The sequence below is a fragment of the Plectropomus leopardus genome, chromosome 6, assembly GCF_026936395.1.
Source record: "Plectropomus leopardus strain MGB_pleo_1.0 chromosome 6, ASM2693639v1, whole genome shotgun sequence".
In the NCBI taxonomy this organism is placed as follows: domain Eukaryota; kingdom Metazoa; phylum Chordata; class Actinopteri; order Perciformes; family Serranidae; genus Plectropomus; species Plectropomus leopardus.
The window spans coordinates 20,574,316-20,602,194 of record NC_142181.1 but is presented as its reverse complement, the minus strand read 5'-3'; the positions used below and the strand labels follow the sequence as shown (position 1 = coordinate 20,602,194).

At 38.3% G+C, this 27,879-nt stretch overlaps 1 protein-coding gene across 1 annotated transcript; it reads left to right on the top strand.

Annotated features, from left to right (window-relative positions):
• Nucleotides 1–1,659: 1,659 nt before the first annotated feature.
• calm3a (calmodulin 3a (phosphorylase kinase, delta)) lies at nt 1,660–11,174 on the top strand. Its single transcript, XM_042486213.2, has 6 exons — nt 1,660–1,863; nt 6,021–6,051; nt 6,506–6,649; nt 7,602–7,708; nt 8,251–8,386; nt 9,524–11,174. Exons 1-6 carry the CDS (start codon nt 1,861–1,863, stop codon nt 9,550–9,552), a joined length of 450 nt encoding a protein of 149 aa, XP_042342147.1. The 5' UTR covers nt 1,660–1,860; the 3' UTR covers nt 9,553–11,174.
• The last annotated feature ends 16,705 nt before the right edge of the window (nt 11,175–27,879 follow it).

Below are 27,879 nucleotides of genomic sequence, written 5' to 3'. Positions count from 1 at the left end.
ATAAGAAATGAAGGGAGGCTGGAAGGAGGGTGGAAGGGACAGACGTGAAAAGTGAGTTAAGCCCTACAGTATCGAAAGGCAGTGCACCTGCGTAACACAACAGGATGTTCAATTGTTTCTGTTCAAAGTAACGCTGAACACAGCCCTGGGTTTCAGACTAGGAAAAAAAAACAGCCAACCATATCAAACAAAGTTATAAAAAAAGTGAGTTTATAAAAATGAGTTTTTAGTAGTGATTTAAAAGAAGTTAGTTGAGGTCCCGAGACAAATTTCAACAGGGAGACTGATCCAGCATTTTGGGGCCCTGACAGCGTTGTAAGTCTCGATTGGGGGAATGTAAGTAGGGTTTTTGTCGAATGACCTGAGATTCTGTGCAGGTACATTGTGACATAAAAGTTCACAGTTGTATGGTGGTGCTAGACTATATAGTGCTTGAAAAGTAATGAATAAAACCTTAAAATCAGTCCTAAAGTTAACAGGATGCCAATGCAGGGCCACTAACATGGGGGCTATATGTACTCTTTTGTTTGATCCAGTTAATAATCTTACACCGTTTTAAATTAAAAGCATAAATAACTTTCTCCAAGTCAATGAATGTATGAATGAATGAATGAATCTCAAGTAAGATATTATTCAAAGTTGATAAAAACAAGACTGACCTACATTATTGATATGTTTGGTGAACGTTAAATTGGACTCAAATATAACGGACCAAATTATGTTATTTCCAATTTTTCTTAATGAAATTGGAGGAAAATATTTGACATCCAGCTCTTGATTTCAAATTTAATGTCAGATTTAAAGAAGTTAGTCTGTTGGGGGATCCCATCTACAGACACACAGAGTTGAGACAGATAGAGCTTGGACACATAGAGTTGGTAACATTGAAACACGACAGAAAGAAAATTATATATCACTGCTGTCAGGCGCAAATCTTCTATCTCCAAAATTGCTATTCTCAGGACTTGGAGGCAACGCTGTGTTGATCCAGTGGAGGTAGTAGGTGTAGTCACATGCTTTTTAAAATACATTTCATTGGTTGAGAAATGGTAAAACCTACTGATAAATGTAGAGGGGGACCAATAGAATTAATTTATGGAAAAAGAATGAAAACAATAAAATTTTGAGCTACGAGGTTTTACGCCTGACAACAACTATCGCTATCTATCTATCTATCTATCTATCTATCTATCTATCTATCTATCTATCTATCTGTCTGTCTATCTATCTATCTATCTATCTATCTATCTATCTATCTATCTCACTATTTCTATATATATTATTTTTAATTTTTTAAATGTATTATTTATAGATTTAGTTATGTATTTGTCTATTTATTTATTCATTTATTTTTAATGGAAATGGGAGGAATGCAATAGAAATGGGGGAACAACAGTATTCGACATTGTTAATCTTCCATACACTGTCCCTTCACCATACAGGGTGGTGGGGGTGGTATCTTTCCGCGCTGCGTTTATATAGAGCAACATAAATTTTGGTTTTGAGATTTGCTATGTGTCAAACGGACATTCAGCAATGAATTATGAACGTGTACTGCAATTAAAATACTTTCACACGTGCAGCGCTCACTATCATTACAAAGCACAGAGTGGGGGATGGACAAAAGATGTGCGGCGGAGGGATACAGTGCTCTAACTAAGGCACTCCCGTTAGATAGGGCTACTCTGGTGCAACACAAGGATACAGTCTCTACTGATTTCCTGAGTCATATCTTGTAATACAGTTAGATAGATATCATTTAAGTGCTTCGTCGGAGCATCTGGCTTGTAAGTAAGGTTTATACAAACCTTACATTGGGCGTTTTGTCATCTTCACGGAGCTTGAAGCGTCAACGTGGTAATGGTAAGTAACGTTTCAGGCTAAAGTTAGCTGCGTTAGCTAGCATCGATTTGCGACAATTTCGATATGGAAGCCAAGTAATCGTTATTGGATTAAGGCATATCCTCTGCTTGTCATATAGTAAATCAACATAAAACTAAATGAAAGCCAACGACATATTTCTATATTGTTTTTTACAAGTTCGAAAACGGCAGTAAACAATGCGGTTGATGGGCACTTAACGTCACAAATAATCACTTTGTTGTCAGTTTAGCGCAGTGTAGGTCTGTGGTTTGCCATGTAATTAACGTTACTCATCAGTCGATGACAGAAAACAATTATCTTTACTATTAACCATCTGCGCAGCATTACGTATATGTCGTGCCGTAATGCTATATCAATCATGATTTTCTGAAGTGTGTATAAATGCTGTAGTTTAACCTCCGTGCTCGGATTAAGGTTTGCAGCGTTTTTTATTCGTTTGCTTTGAGTCGAGAGTGGGCGTGGTGATGAAGGAGGTAGGCTACTGTGTATAAAAATAGATGTGATCTTGAACCCCATCTCGTTAATCTTGCAAGACAGATATCAAAAAACTCCAGCTAACTGTCTTGCTAACTACCATTTTGATATAACAAGTTGCTGCAACATGGGCAGCAGGCTATCTCTTGCAGGCACATCAGCAGGGCGCTTTGAATGTGTGACATGCGCAACAAGCAAAAAAAAAAAAAGGTTGTAATCGCCACCAATTGTGGTTACGTAAGAACACAGCTCACAGGTAGTTTGCTGCTCAACAATTGTTTGTCATCATGCATGGAGATTATGAAGGTTATGATGCAACATTTTGGGGCTGTGTGCTCTCGTAGCACCACCATGACAGCATCTCCTCCGTTACGTATTGCGCCATAACGTTGAGCCGCATTCTGCTTCTGAACGATCCTCTTTGCCACCCCTCCTTCCTCCCCCCCGCATTGAAGCAAACCATGCTTGGTGCAGTAGGCTTTCAGGACCCGCAGTGCACCCTCCAATAGGGGAAGTAAATATACATATTAAAAGAAAAACCTTCTGTGGCACTACAAATGTGTGCTTTATCTTTAATCTTTCACTACTGTAGTTCTTTGTATTGTGGAAGAACAAACACATGGTCTGTGATGGATGTTAAGGAAACAAACAATGTCCTATTCAGTCACATGTTTGTGTGTCTTGACTGTAAAAAAACAGCACCTGCAGCCCTTGTAGTTATCCATACACAATGTGAGAAAATGTGATATAATCTTTTGTTTACGGACGCTTTTTAAAAAGCAGCAAGCCTGTTTTGCTGAGCACTTTTCGCAGCAGCCGTATAAATCCTCCATCTGTGCCACGCTCTGATCCAGACACTGCTTGCTTCAGCATCAGCGAATCGGATGGCAGTGGACAGAATGAATACACTGCAGTCTGCCTTGTTCCCTTCTTTTTACCCCCACCCACCCCACCCCGCCTCCCCCAACCAACAGGGTGACTCATTGAAACTGACTCGAGGAACACATGGCGTTACCACCACCTCCAGCTACAGAAATGTTTGCCTTAATCTCTGTTTTTAAAAAGGCAAGGAATTGTTCATTTCCGCTGGAGTGTGGCACAGTGTAAGAGCACATGGAGGTAGATGAAACATGATTCTTTGTTTATTTAATGTATTACCTTTGGGATTAGGAGTTCAATTTAGGGCTCTCGAGGTCATGAAAAACATGAAAAAGTCATGGAATTTTACAATTATGTTTTCCGGCCAGTTTGCAGGACATTTCTTTTCAAGTTTCTATTTGTCTCAATGCCTTTTTGGTTTTGTTTAGTTTTTCAAACGAAATTAAACCAATTTGCTAAGTGCTGAAATTACCTTTGAATGGCGTCTCATCAGCACAAAAGCACAAGAAAATCTATGTCAATCCAGGTCTCAAAGGGTTAAAAATCAATTTTGAAAAAAAAGGATGGAATTTTGGATGTAATTAAATTTCCATAGTAATCTTCCATGTAATGTAACATAACGGCAAAAATTATTTTCTGTAGTTTACGATGAAACAATGAAATGTAGCTCTTATATATGTGGATGTGTGACGTGTTTTTTTTTTTACTCTCCCGTTAGTTAATTAATTTTTTCCCTGCGTTCTGTCTCTCTCCACATGTATGCCAGCTACCTGAAAATATTGAGAAGTCATGGAAAAGTTTTGAAATTTTGTGCATGAATATGACTGGGAACCCTGTCAATTGATTTAATAGCTTCCTTTAAATGAGTCCTTAGTGAGTACTGTACCATTGTTGGCTTTATTTTATGGAGCAGCTAAGTTCCTGCCATGCCTAATCATGCAGGTTGTTTCCAAGCCATGTGAGAATAATTTCCTAACAATATGAAGGGCTACACACTGACAGGAAGCGCCAGGCACTGTCAAGCAACAGTTGGCTCAAGGGGTGAGTCTATGATGATAAACTGAGCCTCACATCTGTTCAGTAAAAAAGACACTAAGAGGTGGTTAGTTGCGGTGATATTCAGTGTGCTACATTGGCGACCCTGTTCGTGTCTCACTAATTATAGCAGGCGTGTGTATTTCGGGCTTTGGAGTATTTATACCCGTCCCTCATCACACTTCCTCAGCCTGAAGTGGGCATGTTGACTGACTTAGACAGGCCTGGTAAGACCTCACGAGGATGGCAGAATGACATATCAGATGAAGTTTTTAAAAACTTGGTTGGGTGTGACAATGCAAAAGTAAAACATGTCTTAACAGCAGCAGTTTGGAAAACATTGGCACAGTGCTTTTAGCATTGTGACTTTGTGTAAAGTAGTTATGTCTGTTTCTCATAATAAAAAAATAGACTGATAAAATACTATGTATGTGGTTCGACTCATGAAGCAGCATCAATTGTGGGACTTAGATGGCATTTTAAATAGAATACAAATGGCCAAATCTTGTATAAAATACCATCTTAAATTGAGTGTAAGGCTCAGCAATTAACTTGTCCTTTATTTAGCACCCTCCAAATAAAGGATAACATGTAAAACAGTATTTTAACTCTTTTTATTGCCTTGCATCTGTAAGGATCATCTTTAGCTAGGCCATAGGCAAACACTAGGCCCAGCTGTCAGATAATATCTCAGCCTGTTTTGAATTCATTTGTTTAGAGTGCATTTGCATCGGCATGGATCTGTGTGTTGATTACACAGTGAAGTCTGCTTCAGGTGCTCCTCACTGGGCCTACTAAAGCTTTTGTATGTGTTATCCTTACTGAAGATTTTTCAAGTCCCATCCACCCAAAATCTTTGAGTATCAAACACTCTCCCACTGAAGGCATTAAAGGTGACTGTAAAAAGTCTGTGGTTTCTACTGTGGCAGCTGTCATGTTGATGTAAGTTTGTGTTTTGGTGTTTTTCAAAGAAACAGTCAAACTAACGCCTAGCATATACTAGAAGCCCGTGACACCCTCTCACATCTTAAGACAAGATGACTTTTCTGAGTCAAAACTGTTAGATTTTGTAAAGACGGGGTATTGTGGGGTCACTTCTTTTTGCCAGATTATAACTAGAGTTTTTGGAGGTTATGTCCCATCCTGCTTCTGGTCGAAAATATAACCTAAACTACCTTTAAGGAATATGAAACATTAATGATTGTTTACACATCTGCAAAAAAATATAACGCTCTAAACACAAGATAAAAGGCGTCAAATGTCAACTATTTGCGTCAGTACAATCTAAAAAGATAAACCGTATTTGCGTACATTCTTTATAATTTGGATTTGGACTTAAGATAGCTTAGACTGAGTTAAATGACCAATTTACACCAATTTGAGATCATGGGAGTGCACACCAACTGAGGTGAAACTCTTATTTTTTTTAACCGGACATTAGAAATTTGTGGTGTAAGGCTGGTGTTGGGCTGCTTCAGCAACTCCAGCCATAGACCATCAGTGAAGCCATTGAACTCTGTTCTTCAAGATGCGTATTAGTTTATGTCTGCCCTAACATAATGTCAAATGAACTCACCTAAATTTTCAACTTAACAACTCATTTCAACATTGAACATTTGATGACTTTTTTAAGTCTAGTGATCTGAAAAAAAAATTGTCATTAGAATAAATAACAATCATTAACAGGGCTGTCCGAAATATTATTTTCTTAACAGTGATTTATCAATGTCTAATTCTTTTGTTAACAGGCTGATCAGCTGACTGAGGAGCAGATTGCTGGTGAGTGCACACCTTTGCCATGTTTGGTTTGTTTTAGGTCTAGCAGTTCCTTAATTCTCCACCAAACCTGAGAAACTGCAATATCTAAGAGGTTTAGCCTTCAGTAACCAGATGTGTGTGAGGATTTAAGCTGGTGGTTGACATTGCTACAATAAAAATCTGCAGAGTCACAGGATGAAACCTCACACGAGACGCTCACATTCATATTAGAAATTTTGCAACAGCTGCACCAATGCTTTTACTCTAGTGACTATGCAGTCGAATAGATCAGGGATCATCAGCCCAGTGCCAAGCATGTTTTGTTCCTTCCTGGCATTGAATTTGTCATGCACAGACCCTGGTAATGCTCAGCACGTGTTATCTATTCAGACTGTTTGAAAGAGTGAAACAGAAGTGTCTGTATCGACGTGAATGCTCATACAATGCTAACAGTGTTATTTCTGTAAATGTACAGAGTTCAAAGAGGCGTTCTCGCTGTTTGACAAAGATGGTGATGGTACAATCACTACCAAAGAGCTTGGGACTGTGATGCGCTCTTTGGGTCAGAACCCCACTGAGGCCGAGCTGCAGGACATGATCAACGAGGTGGACGCTGATGGTGAGGAAAAGAGCACAAGAAAATTACACTTGAAACTTATAATTACTACAGTTTTAAGGGTTATCTTTATGTCAGTTGTTTCTTTTTTACAAGGAATAAAACTGCCGGAAATTGTCATCAGTACGCACTATATTGAAATTTTTGGGGTATCGGTGGAATCTCTTGGCTTAATATTACTATTATGACATCAGTATCTCTCTTCAGAAATGTCTGAAAATCTTCCATATTACTCCTCCCTGTTTCCTATGTGATGGGCCAAAATTTAATTCTGTGTGCTACAAACGTAATTTGTCATTAAATATTCTTAAATTTGAATTTGTGAGGCCCTATAATTGCTGCAAACAATCTATTTAATGTATCCATCTATCCATTACCCATTTCTTTTTGTTAGAATTAGTTAAGCTTATCTATGTGAAAGTCCACATTTCAGATGTTAGAAATCTTCAAAAATACCACTGAATATGATACTTTGTTTATTTAATTGATGCACTCACCTGTTGGTAAAAAGTAGATTAACCTCACCCACTCTAATAATTATTTTCCTACATTAAATAACAATATTTCACATAATACACAGGACAGCACACTTACCATTATATCTAAATGCAATGCAGAAATAAAAAAAAAATGATTTGTCCAAAAATCAGAGTTGAAAACTTATCTTAAATGCCTGATACCTGTGGACACCCTCTCTGTACATGTAGATACTGACTCCTGAGATCATCTTAAAAGTGGAAGTAGTATTCACAAGGCGGATGTTTGCGTTGCGCTTGTTTTTGTTGCTGTGTCTATTTGGATAGTTAATTAAATATGTGGAGTATTTCCTTTTGTGCCATGAAAGTTTTAAGTCCTTTTGGATTGATACGCTCAGGTTTTGAGTGTAATTACTTTGTTACCAAAGTAATACAATTACTGTAAGTTAACTTTTTTTTCTGCTTGTATGACTGTGTAGGTAATGGCACAATTGACTTTCCTGAGTTCCTGACCATGATGGCCAGGAAGATGAAAGATACAGACAGCGAGGAGGAGATCAGAGAAGCCTTCAGAGTCTTTGACAAGGTATGTTATGACCGAGTAGACCCAGAAAATAAAGTGGCACTACACAACAAAATTAGCAACCCTTATTTGAGATATGTACATCCATTATACCCTTTTTCATGGCGAGCTACTCTTGTTTAGAAAATACAAAGAATTTCTTCATGTAAGAAATTCCTTAATGTTTACAGAGAGATTTGTTCGTGAAATTGAGCCACCCCTCTTTTTGTTTCCTTTGGCCAACAGTTTGGTTAATCAAAAGGCTTTTTGTCTCTGATAGCTGAACCATAATCTTTAACATGCTAACATGCAAATGTTTAGCCTTCAGCTCTTAGTACAGGTGTTGCTAAACAAGTGAAGTTCACATTAATGTAACTGGCTTTAGAGTTGAAGAGAACAGTAAACTCTTGTACTGACAAGACAGTAGGGTTAATGAATGTACACTGGCCTAGCTCTTGTAAGACATCATGGTAGGGTCTCTGAAAATGACATCAGTGGTATTCAGCTTTTATCTCCCATGTGAAATGGTAAGCAGTGACATTAGTTATTCTGTTGGCCATCTGCAGGACGGTAACGGCTACATCAGTGCAGCAGAGCTACGGCACGTCATGACCAACTTAGGGGAGAAGCTTACTGATGAGGAGGTCGACGAAATGATCCGTGAAGCTGACATCGATGGTGATGGTCAGGTCAACTACGAGGGTAAGATGCTCTATTTGTTTGCTTTATACCCAAAAAGGCATCAAACCTTTTTTTTTTAAGTTTGCAGATTATAAAATCAACAATATTTACTACCCTGCAACTGCTTGTGTGTTTCATTTCTTTGCTGTGTATATAAGGGGGTAGGAAAAAATCAATATAGCATAGTATTGTAATATTTTGCATGCTGATATTGTATCATTACAGTGACACCAAAAATAGATTTTTTTAAATTATAAAAATAATTAATGTTATTAATACAAATAAAACTTTTGGTAGCTTACCCAAATGGTAAAAATATTGTTTTTACACTCCAGTAGATGCATATTGCTGCATGAAAAAAATATTAAAGTCAGATAGACAGACTAAAAATGTGATCATATTAAAAAAAAACCCACAAAAACATGTTGACAACATTTTCCCATTTTCCTTTGGAGACATATTTGTCACAATATATCAAATGTTACTGCAACAACAATAATAAAATTACAATAATATTGTATTGTGACCGAAGTATCGTAATAATATTGTGCTGTTGGTCCCTGGTGACGCCGTCCCCAAGTTTTTATGAAAATCCTAATAGAACAAGGAACACGTTTGTTGTTATATTACTAAACGCCCTGGCACACCAAAGCAATGTAATTGTCCATAATTATTTGTGTAATTGTTTCCTCGTACACTGTAAATTATTATTTTTTCTTTAAACACAGGTTATTTCGTCAATGTGCTAACTTGCTCACTAGTGTCTAGTAATCCATCCTGTTGGTCTTCTGTTTTTCCTTTTTGAATGACTAATATAGTCTTCTGCTGTCTGCTGGTATTGAAAGTTATGTCCTCTTACGCAGACGCACAACATATGCGTTAGCTGGTTGTTTGCCATGTTAATAGTATAACATTTTTGGCGAAACAGGCAACATGAGGCAATGCAACAGTCGGCCTGCGTTGCAACCACTTCTTAGATGTGTGTTTGGTGTGTCTGGGTCTGAAGACAGAATCCAGGAAAAAAATCAGTTTCAACATAACCCTTATGAGGGGCTCTCACATCATTTTAATAATGTCTTGTACTAAAAGCGCTAATTGCTGCCAAAATTTCTGAATTTGCATTTGTCATTGAAGCGTTGTTTCCTGTTCTCTTCGCAGAGTTTGTCCAGATGATGACTGCCAAGTGAAAAGAACACTGATATTTCTCTCAGCGTTGCTTGATCACTCTCTTTAAGAACCAAAAAAAGGAACAATTACAAATGATAAACAAACTTTCCCCCCAAATCACTTAAATGTAGAATTTATCAATTTGTGTTCAGTATATCCAAATACTTCTAAGGTATCTGTTTAGTGAACACCAACAGAATAAACCCTAGAGAAGTTAATGGACCAAGCTTTAAGAGGGCCAAAGCCCCGAATTCAGACCAAGATTCTGCTGAGTCACCCAGCTCCTGATTAATTAAGAGGAAAGAGCAACACTGAAAAGGCAGAGGGATAAGAACCCGTGCCACAGTTCGTATAGTGAAGTTGGCTATTTAATTCTTCCCCGTATTCAACAAAGAACTCTAAATCCCGAATTGAGTACTCTTCTTGCATGCACCCTTTCTGTGGCGGTCTCTTGTCACAACAAGGAGGCTCTGATCCCATCAGAGGTAGTGGTCAGACTGTGTACACACTGGAGGTATATACATTACTATATAGCTATATATCTGTAAAATTTGTGTCACTTTTGATTATTGCAAGAGCAAATAGTTGCGATGTAGGGTGTTCGTGGGTGCTCTGTTGCAGAAGAGCATCCTTATACCTTGAAGAGTCAGGACAAGAATGAGAGACTGAAAAGTGCTGATGTTTTTTTTCCTCTTGGGGATGATATGTTGTCTTGTTTTGAGTCGTGGGCTTAACATTGCCTGCAGCACTGATTGGAGACAGTAGTGTCGTGTAATGCTTCGGGAGGATTATTGTGAAAACAACACTTGAGGACTGCAGTTAATATATTTGTTCTGCAATCAGATATCCTGATGATACAATATTGATGTAATGCTTTATAATTGTGTTTCAACTATTAATGTATTGATGACAAACTTTGGTCACCAAATATATCTCTATATATTAGTGTATCGTAAAGTTTGCATTGCCTATTGTTGTAGTAAATGACCTGTGACATGTTTTCTCTTTGGTTTTGAAATGTGCCATAATACTCTAAAACGCCTCAATCTTCTTCTTGTAGTTCATTAGGATATATAATAACTCTACTTATTATAATAACATATAAAAATACATGCAGTTGAACATATTTGCACTTTGGTATAAATCATGTGGATATTTAAAAGGTTTTGTTGTAAAAGATGAAAAAGAAACCAAATGTCACTGTTGCTGCTGCTATAACAACTCATATGTTACACTCATTCCTCGTCCTTGTTGGTGTCTGATCTTCAATTTGTAGTCCGGTGATTTAATCCTCAATCTGCTTGCTGTTTTACTGAACAGAATACATATACTGTATATTCACAAAAACTACCGGTGGAGGGGGCGATGTGTTTAATTTGGGTTATTAGAAAGGGACTTTCCGATAGGGATGAAATGGAGTTGTAGCAAAGAATTCAGCTTTAGATTGTGTAGGTTTTTAAGCAGTTGGCTCAATTTAAGAAGCGGGAAACTAAATTCTGCTCTGCTTGAGGCGTTTTAATTGGTTACCTTTGATTCAAATGTTGGGAAGTAAATGGTAAATGGACTGTTAACTTCTGGAGGTATCTCAAAAATGTAAAGATGTGATATATTTTCCATAAATCAATAAATTGACTGAGCTTTACTTCTGCATTTGACTGTCATGTTTAGCCGAACATAATACTGTTTTCAAGCATCCGGCTTCTATCCGGGGTTCCCATGGTCATGTAAAACCTGAAAAGTCACTCCTGAAATTATAAAATCACATTTTCCAGGCCTGGAAATGATATTATTTATATTATAATGGAATTAAAGTCAGAGAAGTTTGTTGTGTGTAATGAAATTGTTACAGTAGTCTACAGTGGATGACCTACTACTTAATGTAATATAGCAAATTATGTAGCTGTTGACTTAATGTAGCTTTAATATGCCTGACGTTAATATTTGTGAAGTTTTTGTCGACAGTCACGTACATGTAGTCATTTTCTCTCTGGATTAATTTCTTCCTTCATATATGGCAACAAGCTGAAATTCTGTTTGAGTAGAGTTTGAATCTGATATAATGCCGGGCTGGTGGGGCAAGAGAAAAATCTTAATTATGCGTCCTTGAAAATGGAAAAATTGGAAATTTTATGCATGAAAATGTATGGGAATCTTATCAGCTGGTGTAAAGCCATTGACATGCACAAATCTGCAGTTCCCATAGTCATGAAATTCCTGGAAAAATGTGATTTTCTATCTCTAGGCCTAGTAATGCTTTGGAATTCACAGAATATTTTGGAAAAGATTTGAAAAACTTTAGTATGGGCTCTGGTTTATAAAATGTTCATAAAAATCCCAAAACATGGCTTAATGTCACACAAAATACATTCCTAGTGTAACCATTTTCAAATCAAGTGCTTACTGTGCCTGCAGAAATGGTTGCAGTGTCAATACTATCACGTGATACACATGGACCAGACTGTCATCACATCATTGCGTTGCCAACGACGCGCACCCTTTGGGTCACTGATCCATTAGGACGAGGAGGACTGAGGGGACATGCCATAAAAACGTGACGTGTCCTACATGCCTTAAGCCGTAGGAACACTGTGTTAAAGCATCACGAATGCTCAGGTTCAGGTGTGGCTTTGACATTTTGTGCCAGTGTGGTCTACTGGCATGTGCAGTAAGTTGCTGGCAGGAATGTCTGAGAGAGAAAAGTTAGAAAGTGTGAGCAGTTTTTTTAGGGACTATTTGTTATTTATAAAACGGGAGGGGAGGGTGCAAAAGGAGGAGGCACTTTTGTTATTTTTTTAAGCACTGGGGATATAGATAAGTTTTTTTTAATTTGACTTAGGGGAAGGATATTTAACTTCAAATGGTCATATTTTGTACTTATTTTAAATACCCTCAGAACCCCAAAATCCCTGAGTGGGTTTGAAAGCCATGTTTTCTTTTAAAATCTCTAAAATCACAGTTTACCACAGCCAGATACTGTGAAATATGTTTATTTATGGTTTCATGCATTTTCCCTCAGTTACTCAGGGAGGCTCAAGGAAAAATTTTTGTAGCTCTGGGAAGGGTCATGATATATACAAAAGGAAAACAAAATCAAACCACAGCCACCCACCGACTCTGTTAACAAAGTACACTTTCTTATCTGCAAATGCCTGGGAAATGCATGTGTAAAAATGTATGGCTATATCTCTATAAAGGCCTAACCAATGTTTAACTAATTAAAGTCATAGAAATGGGGTAAAATATAGAAAAGTTTTGAAAAATAATTGGTAAAAAAAAACGTGGGAAATCTGCAAATGTCACTCCTCCATCCTGCATCAGATCCTTTCCCTGTCCGTGTCCCTGTGCCAGAAAGGAGCACTAATCCCATCCCGACAGTCTCCGCTTGGGTCAGGGCAAGTCACACTAGCCCTTCACTGGAGACACTATCCCAGGCACAGGCTATATTTAGTGGCTCATGAGATTGCTACAGGAGCCTGTGGTAATCCAGGTCAGCTGGGGTCGTGACCTCTCACCCACACGCACTAAACTCAAACAAGGAGCCTTCCTCTTCCTGCTGACAGGCAAAATCAGCAGCCAATAGAAGGATTCGTTATCTGGGGCAGGTAGATGTGATTGGACGTGCACCCGTATGCTTATCGTGTGGTTAAGTAGATAAGCAAAATGAATTAGGAAGCAACTCAGCAGGACAGTAAGAGCTGTGGCAACACAGGGACAGACAGGTGTGATTATCCCTCTCTGGTTGTGTAATGGCAGGCTGGAGATGCTCGCTGGTGTCGCTCCCAGTACGCTGTGCAGTAATTCTCACAGTGATATTTTTTATATGTTATGCTAGTTTCATCAGATGTACCTCGAATATAATACTTACATGTCCAGTGTTGGCTAATATTAGGGTGTTATAGTGGAGTTTTTTGCTTTGGTGTAGATTTCAAAGGTGACTCAGGGCACATGTCCCCCTCAATATTTAGAGCATGTGCATTTGTCCTGCAACATGCTAAAGTATACAATCTCAGAGGGAAATGTTTTTGTTTTACCTCCTCTACTATTTGACAAAAAAATGTATGATGGTTTTTTAAAGTTAGATGCAATACAACAGATTAAACTACCGAACATACAGAACAGTTTAAATTAGCTCCACCTAATCCAATGAATGCACTACCTAAATGTTAAAGCAACAATTATAATGATCCAGTAATACAAACCTGGCAGTATTCTGCACAATGACAACATGATACTTGATACTTAAATTATGTTTTATTGCCAATACTTGCTTTTTCTTTTGTAAAACTTTGAAGGCAGGACTTGAAGTTGTAATTGAGTATTGCATCCTTTACTTAAAGATATACTATGCAGGCATGTCACGTAATGTATGCAAATACACTCACCAGCAAAAGTGAAAATAAAATACAAGCCCAGATTGATTCTCATTTGGTGTTCCGACTCTAATTTTTTTTTTTAGCGCTGCAGCTCTTGGATGCCTTCAGCTTACCTTTTTCTCTTTTTTTTAAACTCCTAGACTCACCTGGGCACTGAGGATACACACTCATGAACATCCCAAACATGGAAAATAAGAGGATAATAAAAAAAAATACAGGCAGAGTCCTGAAAAATATACCACCACACAGTGGTTTGTAATTAAGAGGGATTACTTCTTTATTAGTTTCTACATGGTAAACACCCCCCACCCCCCTCTCTTGGGAGAAAAACTATTGTAAAGTACAAGTACCTCATATCTGTACATAAGTACAGTACTTGATTAAATGTACTTACTTTTTGCCACTGCTGGCCGTAAGATCATTTTTTTTACCAAGCCCCTGCTCCGACTCACACTGTTGCCTTTAATCAAAAGCCTTTGATACATTGCATAAATAAAGTTCTAGACACAATGTGGCCCATAAAAATTAAATGAAACCACAATCATGGTGCACTGCAGTAGCAAAGGATTTGACCATAACATCAACACTAGGTGGTGTTGTTTCACCATCCTCTCACTCATCTGCCCATGTGCAATCTGGGAGAAGTGCTGCACATACACTCATGCCGAAACCGGAAGGAGAGAAGACACTGTACATGAAAACAGCTGAGTAAACAAATAACTTAAAAACCAGTAAAGTTCTTAGTGAGTTAAACACAGCTTGTTTTGGGGCAGCCAGTTCTTAAAATGCAGAAAAAAGATTTGTGTGTGTGTGCGTGTGAGTAAATATGGGTGTGTGTGTGTGTGAATATGAGTGTGTGTGCATGAACTGTATTGTGTTTGCTTGAGTGCACCACACCCACTACCCATAATTGTGTGCACTTTGCAATGTAACCTTACCACTAAGCTTGAGAAATACAATCCTTTTCAGTCTCATAATGCCTGGCTGAGGGGGTTGTGGAGTATTATGTAAACTGCTTGGTGCAATGCAGACTCTTGAACAATATAACTATTTTAGGAATAATATGTTTGCACAGTTCATTTAATGTAAATACACAATACCCCTTTCCCTTTTTGTCAGCCTCTCACAGATGCTGTTTCGACATGCTTCACTTTCACCAACTTTTTCCACTTTGCAAGTGACCAGACCAACATTGTTAATACATTTGCTTTCTCCTGCCTTCTTCTCTCTTCAAAACAGCACCCTGCAACAAATGTGCTACCACTGTGGGCTCATCAAGTCAGCTGTTGTAGAAAATCAATCACCAGCTCCCACTGAAACAAATTGAAACAAACAAACAAAAACATAGAGTAGTTTTTGGGGTTGTGAGTATACCTTACTTCAGTTCTTGGACACAGAAACAGTCGTTATACTTGATCCCCTCTCACATTCCCAATTGGTTTCTCTGCTCAGCCTGTTACATGCAGATTAAACAAAACGGACACATATTGACTCTGAAATGAATATATATTTTTTCCAGATAGACAAATCAGGAGAAAATTAACTTAGTTGGCGACATGTCTCGTTTTTTTGCGACATACTTGTGAGATCTTGCTTGTGTTGTACGTCGCTTTGGATAAAAGCGTCTGCTAAATGAAATTGTAGAATTGTAGAATTGTAGATTTGCCGACAGCTGCTGATGGTTGATTTTAGAAATTAAGCTAGCAGATAAAAACGAGCAGCAAAATGAGGAACAAACAAATTCATGCTATATATAGTGTTGTATTGTTTGGAATAATATTTCATCCATCCACACAAAGTTTACTACACTTCCAAATGAGGTGGGTGTATGTGGGGAGAGAGGCGACCACGCCCACTCAGGAGAACGAGAGGTTGATACCATTTGGTGTTATAGAGTGGTGAAGTAATGAATCCTAAAACGTGGAAGTCTGTTAACCTTTTAGCACATCTGGTTCCCTCGTCTTAAAGTCTATGATTTTTTTAATGGGTTTTCAGTAAAATGCCTCAAATAAGGTCTGTAGTAAACAAAGGCTAAAGATATTAAGATGTTTTGTTCTGCAACATAAAATACATCACTTAAACCCGATTTTTAAACTTTTAAGGTTTTACTCATCTTAAAAAAGGCGGGACGTCAGACGTCATTACGCTGGACATACAAACTCATTAATCCCACTTGTCCGCCTTTACAGGTTTACAGAGTCGGACTCGAACGTGTAGATTTGTCTGTTTATATTATTTTTCGATCATCTTTTAACATGTTTTTACAGTGTTTGTAGTTGAGACCCTTAAGTCGTGTGACCGCGATGTAGTTTGTGTATAGCCTAACAATAGCTTTTTACTTCTGGAAATTTAATTTATGCTTTAAAACACACAAAAGTGATGTTCATCTTTGAATATTATCATGCTAAACAGAATGTGTAAGTCTCATTCGTCAGAGAGCTTATTTTTGGTAATAATCGCAAATCCCATGCAAAAATCCCATAGGGTTTTTGATGAGGGAACCAGTGCAATGCCAACTTCCTGGTTGGCCTACAAAAAGACATCATCCCTTCACCACTCTGTTGGTGCAGCTTCTAATGAAGAACTTTTGTCAGTATTTCTGTTGAAGGTTCAGCGCAGAACTCACTATGATGTCATGACTTTCCCAGAACCCTCTCTGTGGACTTAATCCAGAATCTTTCCACCTTCTGAGGCCACTAACAGAACACTTTCATAGGATTTCATCTAGAGCCACAATCAACTTCAGCTTTTTAGTGACTCTGCTGATTAACACTTTAGGGAGGGGGAGGCTGATAAATAACCACACTGACTGTACCATGTTCCTTATATGGATGTTTGTTGAGATCACAGTGTTTTTTATGTGTCAGAGGTGAAAACCAGCATATCCATTATTGTCATACCTTGAGAAACTAAAGCTTTTATCATAATCATTTCCTTTTTTTAGACCACTTTTTGCCATTCCCGTCTGTGTTGGTCCGTCTTGATCGGTTGGAGAGTGATAGGTGTCATGAAACATAGCTGCAGTGATGTGGTAACCATTTTAACCACTTAGCCATTGGGACACTCCTTTTTTTTTTGTTTTAGCATTTTCTGCAAATTTCTCAAGAAGGACACACATTAGCATTAATATACCAAATTCACCCCTGCAATGAAACCAGATGTTCATGTAATTCATTTACCAGAGACACATTTTTAACTAAATTTAAATATCTGATTACTACAATGTTTTCATGGGATAGTAATGGACCCTGGGTTAACCCTCCAAATATTTAACTGAATTTCAGAGATAACACTTAAATGTGCTTCTCTTCTTTTCCTTTGAAGCCACATGTATGTGTCAGACCCGTGGTCCAAAAGTGGGTTGCAGGTCCACTCAGAATGGACTGTCTTGTGAACAAGTCAAGATTGTAAAAGCAAAACAAAACATTATTTTGAAGTGCCGTTTCCGTTTATTTTTGCAAAATGCGTTATTTCTTTCTTCTCATCTTTCTTCTTATCTTATGAACTTTATCTTTTGAACTAATTCCTGAGGAGAAATTTGGACCCTGTGGCGAGACCAGTTTGGAAACACTCTGTTAAACTATACTTAAAGTTCTTTCAGAATGCTGAAACACGAAAAGAGCACAACCTCTAAAACAATTAACGTTTGTAGCCAATGCATTTACCAAGTGTGCCAGACTGAGTGAAAAGTCTCTGCTTTACAGTACATTTCTAATTTTATATGACACTTGATTTTTCCAAATGCAAATATTTTTGTTTTCTCCTGCTGTGGTTTTGTTGTTTTGAGGAACATTAGATCATTTTGAGTGAAAAAACAAAACAAAAACATATTTCCCTATTATTTGTATTTGCTCGTGTTGTATTTGGAATGCACAAGTGTTTTTCATTTGTACTACAAATGCATAATTGGTGCTTTGTGTCCTTTTTCAAATAATTGTTTATGTATAGGCTATTGTGCACAAGCAAAACACAATTTTAATGAGCTTTAAGTTTTGAAAGAAATAATTGCCTCGGAAAGATTATGTTTTGCAGCTTTTCTGCAAGGTTTTGTGGTCTGTGTGTAGAGCTTTCCGAAAACAACCTGTAGTCTCATAGATAGTGCCTCAGCGGTTGGGGAAAAAAACTGTAATCACACTGTTTTATCTGCCTTCTCTACTATTTTCACACCTTGCTAAGCTCTACGGTAGACTTATGACTGTTGATCATTTATAAAATGTGTTCAGTTTTATTCTCTACAAAAGCAGTTGAGCTGGTCTTGTCATAAAATTTAAATTCAATTTTGTTTTTCAGTTCTAACTTCTGGCAAATTGTATCTCTCCATTTTCACAGAGAGCAAGAACTTCCTGCGAAAATGTGGGAGGCTTTCGCAGAGTTCTTATGCATGCTGATAGCGTGACTAGACTATTTCCTGCACATTTTAGTGATTGCTGCGTGCTATCACTGCCTGATTGTGCCAAGTCATGTCTGTAGCTCACTAGCGCACAGATAAATGCTTCTAGAGTATTTTGATAAAGACTTATCTGATAAATATTAAAGGCTACTCCGTCTGTCTTCAAAATTAATATCACTCTGGGCTGTTAAAACTTAATTTAAGGAAAACACACTGTGATGATGCCTCACAGCTAGATGGTCCCTGGTTCGAGACCCGGTTGGAACGGGGTTCGGTTCGTGGGCGGGGGCCCTTCTGTGCGGAGTTTGCATGTTCTCCCCGTGTCTGCGTGGGTTCTCTCCGTGGTCTCCGGCTTCCTCCCACAGTCCAAAGACATGCATCAGGTTGATTGGTGACTTTAAATTGCCCTTAGGTGTGACTGTGAGCGTGTATGGTTGTCTGTCTATATGTGTCAGCCCTGCGATAGTCTGGCGAACTATCCAGGGTGTACCCCGCCTTCCGCCCAATGACAGCTGGGATTAGCTCCAGCCCCCCCCCGCGACCTTTACGAGGACAAGCGGTTACAGAAAATGACTGTTTGACTGACAATGTTATGATAGCCACTGTTTAGAAAATGATGATAGTATTTCAAATGAGATTATGGATGAGTCATCCCTGGAATACTATGAGCTTCAATCAGTAAAAGAAATTGATGTGGGATGCTCCACAAGGACGCTGTTAGGTTTGAGAAAATCCTCCCATGGCCTTAAATGGTCATTTCTCTGGACGTAATTGCATATCAATAAATCAGTTAAGTGGTTTCAATTGGGACATTCCTGCAGGACTCTTTTTCTGACTAAAGACCACAATGGCTTTCTGTTTTGTTTCTTTGGGTCTTTTTTTTCATGACTGCATTGAACTGCAATGCAGTTCCTGAAACCTCAAACCAAGCCCAAGATACTGTAATGGCTGATGGACACATTTAGAGAAAACAAAACTGCTCAACTTTCTTTTGTGTTGCACCAAAATCACGCTGAGAACATTTATCAAACATACTTCGGATGCAAGCAGAGGGTATTATACAGCTGGCAAATACAATCTCAACTCACAGTCCTCTTACTCTCTTTTTCAGGAGCTTTTGACCATGTTGAACAGTCCTCTTAGCTGTTGGAATTTGCTCTTAGCACTTGTTAAGTGAATGAGACATCGAGATCAACCGTTAAACAAACTCCCTTTAAGGAGTAACGCATTTGCACATGCAGTTCAAAGAAAACTTGGCTTCATCAGCTGATGAAGACCATGAGGTACAGTAAAAGGCTCCTCTATTTGGATATAAAATACTAAGGCAAAATGTTAATATCAGAAATCTGACTGAATTTTTTATGTAGAATTTGTTTGGTTTTTTTGTTTTGTTTTGGTGGGTCTGTCATCACAAGACTGAGACATAAGAACAGCCTTTTTATGTATCAAAAAAAAAAACCACATTAACTTTATAGTGCTATATACATTTACTGAACTGCATTTTGTTTTAGTGTCAGAATTCTGAGTGCAAACGAAAAAGGTGGAGTCCCTGGTATGTCCATGACTGTCTGCTAACATTGTACCACATTTTATTAATGGGAAAATAAGCTCTACACCTTGGAGTGATGACACAAGAATGATGCTGATTAGTAAGTCCGACATCCCAATTTACTGCCCAATGTTACATAAATTCAGTGTCTAATATACAGAGAGTAAAGAACGACGGTGTCCCCTGATAAGTCCCTGGACTTAAATAGCTGTCTGTTACTGTAAGATGCAGTGAACTACAGGGAAAGAGAAGTGAAAACTTTCACAACTCCTAGAAAGGGGAACCACTGTGTCATCTTTCTTCATCCTGTCTGAAAGACCAGGGAGGCCTAAAGTGATATTTCACTTTGGTGGAGTGTTCTCTTTTTCACTTCGTGGCAGCATATAATGTAAGTCTGCTTAAGTGTTCAGCAGAAGTAGTTTGGGTTTTTCTAGGTACTATGTCTAGTATGCCATTTTTTGCTTTCTAAAAAATAAATAAATTTGTGTATTTGTAATGGCCTTGGAGTGCTTCAAAGAGACTGCGCTCCAAATGGCCAAACTCAGAGGTGAAAAATTTGTCATCACAGGCTCTTCCTGGCTGCATCCCACTGCATCCATCATTTCTTCCAAAGAATTTGTTGTGTGTGTCTTAGCAGTCTTGATTTTAAAAAAAATTACAAGATCAGATACAGGGGAAACTTTGCACAGACTCTTCTCCAAAGCATGCATTGTGTGGCATTTGTTTGTAAACATGAAAAATTATGTAAATAGTTTCATCAGTAACATCCTTTTTAAACATGGGTTATGTTTGGGTGTTTGCATGGGCAATGTATGGGACAATGTCCCCCTGAAGGCCCCTGGGCACAGATATGCAAAAGGCCCCACAGCCTCTTCTCACATGAGCAAGAAACACAGACTTAGTGGCGATTTTGCGTTTTTTTTGTTGTTTGTGTCTTTTTGTATTGTTATGCATCTTTTTGTAGTAGTTTGAGGTCGTTTTGTGTGTTTTTCCGGTTGTTTTTCACTTTTTGTAGTTATTTTGTGTCTCTTTGCACATTTCTTTACATTTCTTTGTGTCATATCTCTTTCTGGTCTGTACGTGTTAATTTGAGAGACATTTTGCAGGTAAAGACCTGACACTTTGGGCTTCTGGACCAGCGCCCAGTAGGTCCATTCAGTAATCCATCAATAGGTGTGTGCTGTAAAAAGAGAAACTCTTCAAAGTTTGAATATCACTGTATATGTTGTTGACTAAGTCTGGGATCATACTTATTATCTGGTATGTGGAAAGCGTTGTCTGAGATGATGTTCGTGCCAGTCGAGACCTGTTTAGACAGAAACTACAGCAGGTGAAGTTCCTGAAAAAACAACCTGTGTTAGCAGAGAAAACATCTTCAGATTCCATTATGGTTTGAATTACATGAAACAAGGTAAGCTAATTCAGGCCTGGCTCATTATTTCTGTATTACAGGCGCCTGTGTGTCGTCTACAGTATTGGGGAAGCCCTGTGTGTTTCTGTGTAGATTTCCACTGTACCACATCATTGGGTGTGGTACTTACTGTAAAGCCTGTCAAATGTCTGTCAGCACTCTATATTTTTTGCCATTCATTCATCCGTTATCCGTAACCGTTTCTATTCAGGGTCACAGAGGTCTGTAGGAGGAAGCCAGAAAAAAACGTCTTGCTGTGAGGCAACAGTGCTAACTGCTGCACCACCATGCTGCAATATGGTCTACCATCTCTGGGTAAATAGTTCAGTTTTAAGCGATGCACTCCTTTCATAAGCACAGAATTAGAAATATTAGGCAATAATCCAGCTGGCCACCAATGTCATTCAACAACATCTGCTCGAATTTAGGATTGAACATTAGATAATAAAAATTAAATGTCAGGATATTGTCTAAAGCCAACATCTATTTCCTGTAGAATACTGACAATGTTAATATTTGGTTGGTTTTAAGTTGTGTTGTTAGTGTAAGTCCACCATTGAAACGTCTCATTGCAAAGTCATCTTGAACGACAGCTTGCGATGCCTCCACGTATACGGTACATGTAGTCCTCTACTGTAGGAGTCGAATTACACATCATTTTACTGCACCACCAGTTTGTTGTGACACACGTATAAATGCCACGGCTGCACCACTACTACACAATACACTTTTTCTCCCTTCCGCTCTGTTTGTCTTCTCCCGTTTAAACTTTATTTTTTTACATTTAAGTTTTTATTTGGAAATCAGAGAGGACAGCAAGCTACGAAAGTCATTGCACTTGTATGCTTCTGTTGCACAACCTTTTAATCTTGAATCTAGCAAGCTTTTAAATTCTGATACTCTAATTAGTGCTTTATTAAGAGCAGGTGTGCTGCAGAGGTCAACCAGGTGGGGTGTTATCGGAGTGATCAAGCTGTAGGACACCATATGAAGAGGTTGAGTATGAAAAAAATAAACGGACTTATACAGTGACGTTTTTGGTTGCTAATCTTAAGGTAAGCATAATGCGTGACATCACATTATCAACAGAGCTGTTGTGTATCAGAAAGTCAAACACCTGCACTGTTTTAAATAGGTTGTCAATTGTGTGTGTCTTTGTGTGTGTGTCCTCACTGTTGACATCAGCAGCATCTCTATCACCATCTCCAGCTCAAGTCTTTGCACTCAGTGTTAACTCCGGCTCATTGAACAATATTTACCATCACAGATGTTAAAACCTGTTTTGTATCTATGTTTTGAATGAATGTAAAAACAAACAAAAAGAAGGCACTGAGTTCCTGGAAGGCAAAAACTCTCAGACATCGTGACATGCAGCTGAGTACATATGCTGCTGGCCAATTAAATAATTTGGTGATTAACATTTCCATGACCTACGGACTTGATTCTTATCAATAAGTGAAAACACACTGTAGTAATTACACGGCAAATGCTCAACAAATACGCCAATCAGATGTTGAAAGAGTAGAAAAATGCAAAGACAGGACATCCTTTATGGTCTGTCCTGCTTTCTTCCTCACACACACACACACACACACACACACACACACACACACACACGCGCGCTGCTCTCCTGAGTTTTGTCATGAAGTGACCTGGAACAGTGTTGGCTGCATATTTGTTATGTGACATCACACATAGCGTCATATGTGACTTTTTCCAATGTCAAATCAGAATGAACTTTTTCAACTTTGCATTCAGGTCTTTGTCACCACTAACATTCTGTTTTTAATTAGGGATGAATGAGTCAGATAAAAAACGCCAAGACCGAGCCTCCCTATGTTTCAGAATTCTGGTCAAAACAGTCTCAGGGGATAATTGTGAGTTGTATTTAGTGCATTGAAATTAACTGGTACTGGTTTGCTTCCGGACAATTGTTCATGTTCACGTCAGCAATAGATGCTTTAAATAACAGAAAAACAAGCCAGAGGTTGACATGTGACACCTCATTCATTTATTAGTGAGTGGAGAGGTGCCCAGTTTTCCCTGGGATTCAATTGCAGGGGGATGGATATGCATCGTCTGGTAAATATCATTTGGTTACCAGACCAAGCATATCCATTTTATGGTGAGACAGGTCCAGACAAAACACACACACACACACACACACACACACACACACACACACACACACACACACACACACACACACACACACACTCGTCTGTGCCTCATGTTGTTAGTGGTACTTCTAATCAAATTTTATTTTGATTCCACAGCTAACCTCTTGTATTCATATTTAGTATGTTCCGAAATGTACCCGAAAGCAGCCGTATCAGTTATTACTGTAAGACGACAACATTTCCAGCTGTCAGGATTTGCATTTTCTTATTTGTCTTCCATGACAGGGTGAAGATATAAAACAGATTGACATGTTTTCAGTATGATGTAATATGTTATCTCTCGGATGATGGAAAGCCATGTCATAACGTGCGGTTAATGTGTGATAAAGCCACCCTGACGTGCAGTAGTCAAGTGTCAAGAATATCATGAAAAGCACATTTACCCAAGTATTCACATAAAAATTTGATGTACTTTTACTATGGTTATGTAGTTAAACTGTATGCCACTTTTTACTTTAACTCAGAGGAAAATACAGTACTTTTAACTCCACTACAATTACTTGATGACTTTACAAATTAACATATTTGCACAAAAGCCATATCAAAATGTACAAGTGCATGATAATAATAAGTTATTTTTCATGCAAAAACTTTTCATGGTACAGCTTCTCAAATATGAGGATTTTTCCTCTTTTTCTTTCAGTTGTTTTAATGTATTAAATGGATTGAATTTTTTGCATTGACTACTTTTACTTTTGTTACTTAGATGTCCAGTGTGAATTGTAAGTGTGAAGAAGTCTCTTTCTCTCCAAAAAAACAAAAACAAAAAAAAAAGACCCAGTGAGTTCAACTGCTAGAAACACTGAATAATGCAGTTTTAAGTGACAAATAAGTGTAACTCTGGTGCTGCTCATTGAAGATGGGCTTCTGACTGCGATGGCCAATGCGAAAAATGTGAAAAAACAAATGACCCTATCTCAAGCCGGTGTTTGGTTTTGTCCATTCTAAGCTACTGCAGAAACATGGTAATGCAACATGGCAGAGTCTGTAGACGAGGACCTGCTCCCTATGTAAGTATTATTTTCAGGAGATCATACATCAAATAAAACACGCTTACTTCATTATTTTCTGCCAATAAATCACCCTAAATCCTACACACTGGACCTTTGATGCATTTTCCTGATTGTACTTACAAACTTTTACAAACACTTTCAATGCAGGACTTTCAATTGTAACATATTTTTACAGTGTGGTATTCACTAACTGTACTGTAATGATGTGAATACTTCCTCATCCAGTGATGAGTTGTTTTTTACCTCTTCATGAAAAGAGGTCCAAATTTGCTGGATCAGAAAGTTACAATGTCCAGTTTTTAACCCATCCATCTGTCAGTTTATCCATCCATCCAAACTGCAGGTCTGGATCACCCCACCTATTTACCCTTTAATTAACAACACACAACCAAACACCAGCAGCTTCTGTGATTTGATGCTTGGCTGCACTCATTGTAAACTGCTTTGATAAGATGAGTGTAAATTTACCAAGTGTTATACTCTGAGTGTCTTGGTTGGTATGTTCACAAAGTGGTCTGCTAGTTTGGGAAAAGTATGTCCGTTTTGAGCGCCTGCTGTTTATTTAAAGGTGGCAGCCTGGTTTGTTTTATCGGCAGGGCGACTGTAAACACCCGGAGTGCCATCCACGCCTTAAGGTGCCTTGTGGTGGTTAAAAGTAAATTAGAGCTTTGTTTGTCTGGGAGGGAGGGAGGACTGCAGAGATGAACTGAAACTGAGAAGAGGATGGAAAACAAATATCTACATGTCTTTATTTAACAATATCACAGTGGATCGTGCCAGCAGGCTACCACCCACTACCAGCTGTGTAACTCAACACTTTCATTTACAGAGTGTAAAATATGCAGGAACTCGATCTCCATTACTCCATCCAGAACTGAACATTGGCGCTACGCTGTTATCATTATGTTCTCTCAATTACACAAACAGAAACATGAGGCAAAGAGAATTACTGAGAGTGGAAACTGAGCAATGAAATTACTATGAAGCAGTTTTTATTCTATTTTCTTGGCTGTGGTGATTTTATTGAAGCGAGATCTAATTTAAGGTGTCATAAAGAGAAACCATTAAAGGAAGCAGCAATGGCTCCCCAGAACTGTCGTTATTACATCCTGTGTCTGCGGATGTGAAATGGTGATGTGTTCATTATGTGTCCTTTCACCTTTCATATCCATCAACCAACACATCAACACTGCTGCTGGCTCTAGTTATTGATTTGTTCTGGTATTTTCTAACAATTTTACCTACAGATGATTTAGTTTCCTTTCTTTAAAGGCCCTGCGCGCGTGTGCACACACACACACACACACACACACACACACATGCACACACACACACACACACACACACACACACACACACACACACTCACAAAGGTGTTTCCTCTTACTGTCATTACATTTCCGTTCAGGTTGCTTTTTGGAGATATATGCATGCAGTGATAGGACTGACGATATGCAAAAATAAATAAATAATTATGTTGCGATTGTTTTGACAGATATTGCGATATGTGTCATGATTGTAATGAGATTGGTTATTTGTACATCCAATTTTCATTTTCAAAAAAAGATGATGATACGATTTTTGCTGGGGTCCACGCAATCACGTTCCCTTACATCTGGAATATGATTTGTAGAACAGGGAATCTCTATAGCACCCCTATGCTTCATTTATAATGGTATATTATGACATAGATTTCCTTTAAAAAAATGCAGCTCCAGTGATTTGGATATTGCACTAGGCCAGTGTTTCCCAAACCTTTCCACTTGTCCTCCATCTGTTAGATCTGTCCCTGCTGCAAAACAGCTGAAGTGAATGTTCAGCTTGTTATCAAGCACCTTCAGCAGTTCATAATGAACTGATCATTTGAATCAGCTGTTTTGGAGCAGGGAGATCTAACACATGCAGGACAATTAATACTCAAGAGAAGAGGAAAAAAGAAGAAGAAAACACCTGTGTCGATGTACTATGGCTGTGGATTGCATTGCTGCCTTCAGGTAGAGTTTAACTCAATATAGCAAACTTAAAGACAAAGCATAAATCCAAACAACAGGCTGTAAGTGTAGCATTTGTCCTGGGTCAGTCAGATCCATTCATACAAATGCTATGCTCTAAACTGCATGATTTTCCTTTTTCTTTCTTTCTTTCTTTGGTATGTATGCTCTTTTAACAAAGCATACGGAGTATGCACACAATCGGTACACACCACATTGTCATAAAACTGGGCCCTGGACTTTGTCCCTCCTGCTTATATTCGTTGCAAACCATAGCATTGAATTTCAGTAAAAAGAAAAAGTATGCAATTTGGAACACAGCAGATCTAAATGTTATCACTAAATCTGTGGTGGACAACTTCTGCAAAAATAACTTTTTGTCATAATGGTTCAAACTGCCTCTATATTTACATGAAACTGCTAGTGTGAATAGAATCATATTTCACTGCCTATTTTATTGCAGTCTGCGGTCAAGTTAGGCAGCGCTGATCAAATATAAATCAAGATAATAATAATAATTAAAAGTGCTTAACGTCTACTTATAGGGTCAAATTTTGAATGCAGGCGATTGACTTGGAAATTAGTCATCTTAAATTATTGTATCAGTACTGTTTATTCAGTAAAAGACCATAGAACATATACAATCAATGTGTCCTTGATCCACAAACTGTGTTTTCTGAAGTGCTTTTCTCTGTTTGTTCACCCCATTTGTCACACTCTCTTCAAGTTGTCAAATATTGACAGCATATTCAGGAGATGATAACCCTGAGGGCTAGATCAAAGCATGCAGTCAGAGCACACACACACTGTTGGAGTATTTACCTCTCTCTCTGCACAGGTATTTTACCAAAGGCTGCAGAAAAATAACAGCAAGTAAAGAATCCAAAAATGAAGAAGGATCAAAAACAAGCAGCGGGAGCTTGCTTTTTCATGGCTTTAATATTCAGCTAAAGCTCTGGTTCTCTCTTTCTCGGGTGACTTGCAGCAAAGGCAGCGTGAAATGTAAACTAGCCGAGATTAAGGCTATCCAAAACACCTTTTTAGAAACCAAGAAGAGACACTGCCAAAGCAAATACTTACTCAAAAGACTAATTGGATTACATTTTTTTCTGAGCTCACATGGGGAACAAGCCAATAGCCTGTTGACCAAAGTGTGTGTGTCAGTGCAGCTGTAGCCCTTGAAACCTAATCATTTCAACCTAATCATCTTTGTTTTATGGCAGTAAAAGTTCCTTATAGTTCACCATAGGTGTTTCGTCCAAACTTGAAAAATCTGTTTTATGGGTTAGATATGAATAGCATGTGTGCTCAGAATGCTATTTCTGGATACAGATATCTTGAAACAACCAGAAACAAATCAATTCTTAATGATTTTTAAACTGTGATTGAGCTTAAATGCCGCTTTGAATATACCCAGCGTCTTGTCAGCGTCTCACAGTG

Excerpts from the sequence above, each read along its gene's own strand:
- calm3a (XM_042486213.2), top strand. Across the intron at positions 6,052-6,505 it reads GACTGAGGAGCAGATTGCTG|AGTTCAAAGAGGCGTTCTCG; the intron begins GTGAGTGCACAC and ends GTAAATGTACAG. Across the intron at positions 7,709-8,250 it reads CCTTCAGAGTCTTTGACAAG|GACGGTAACGGCTACATCAG; the intron begins GTATGTTATGAC and ends GGCCATCTGCAG.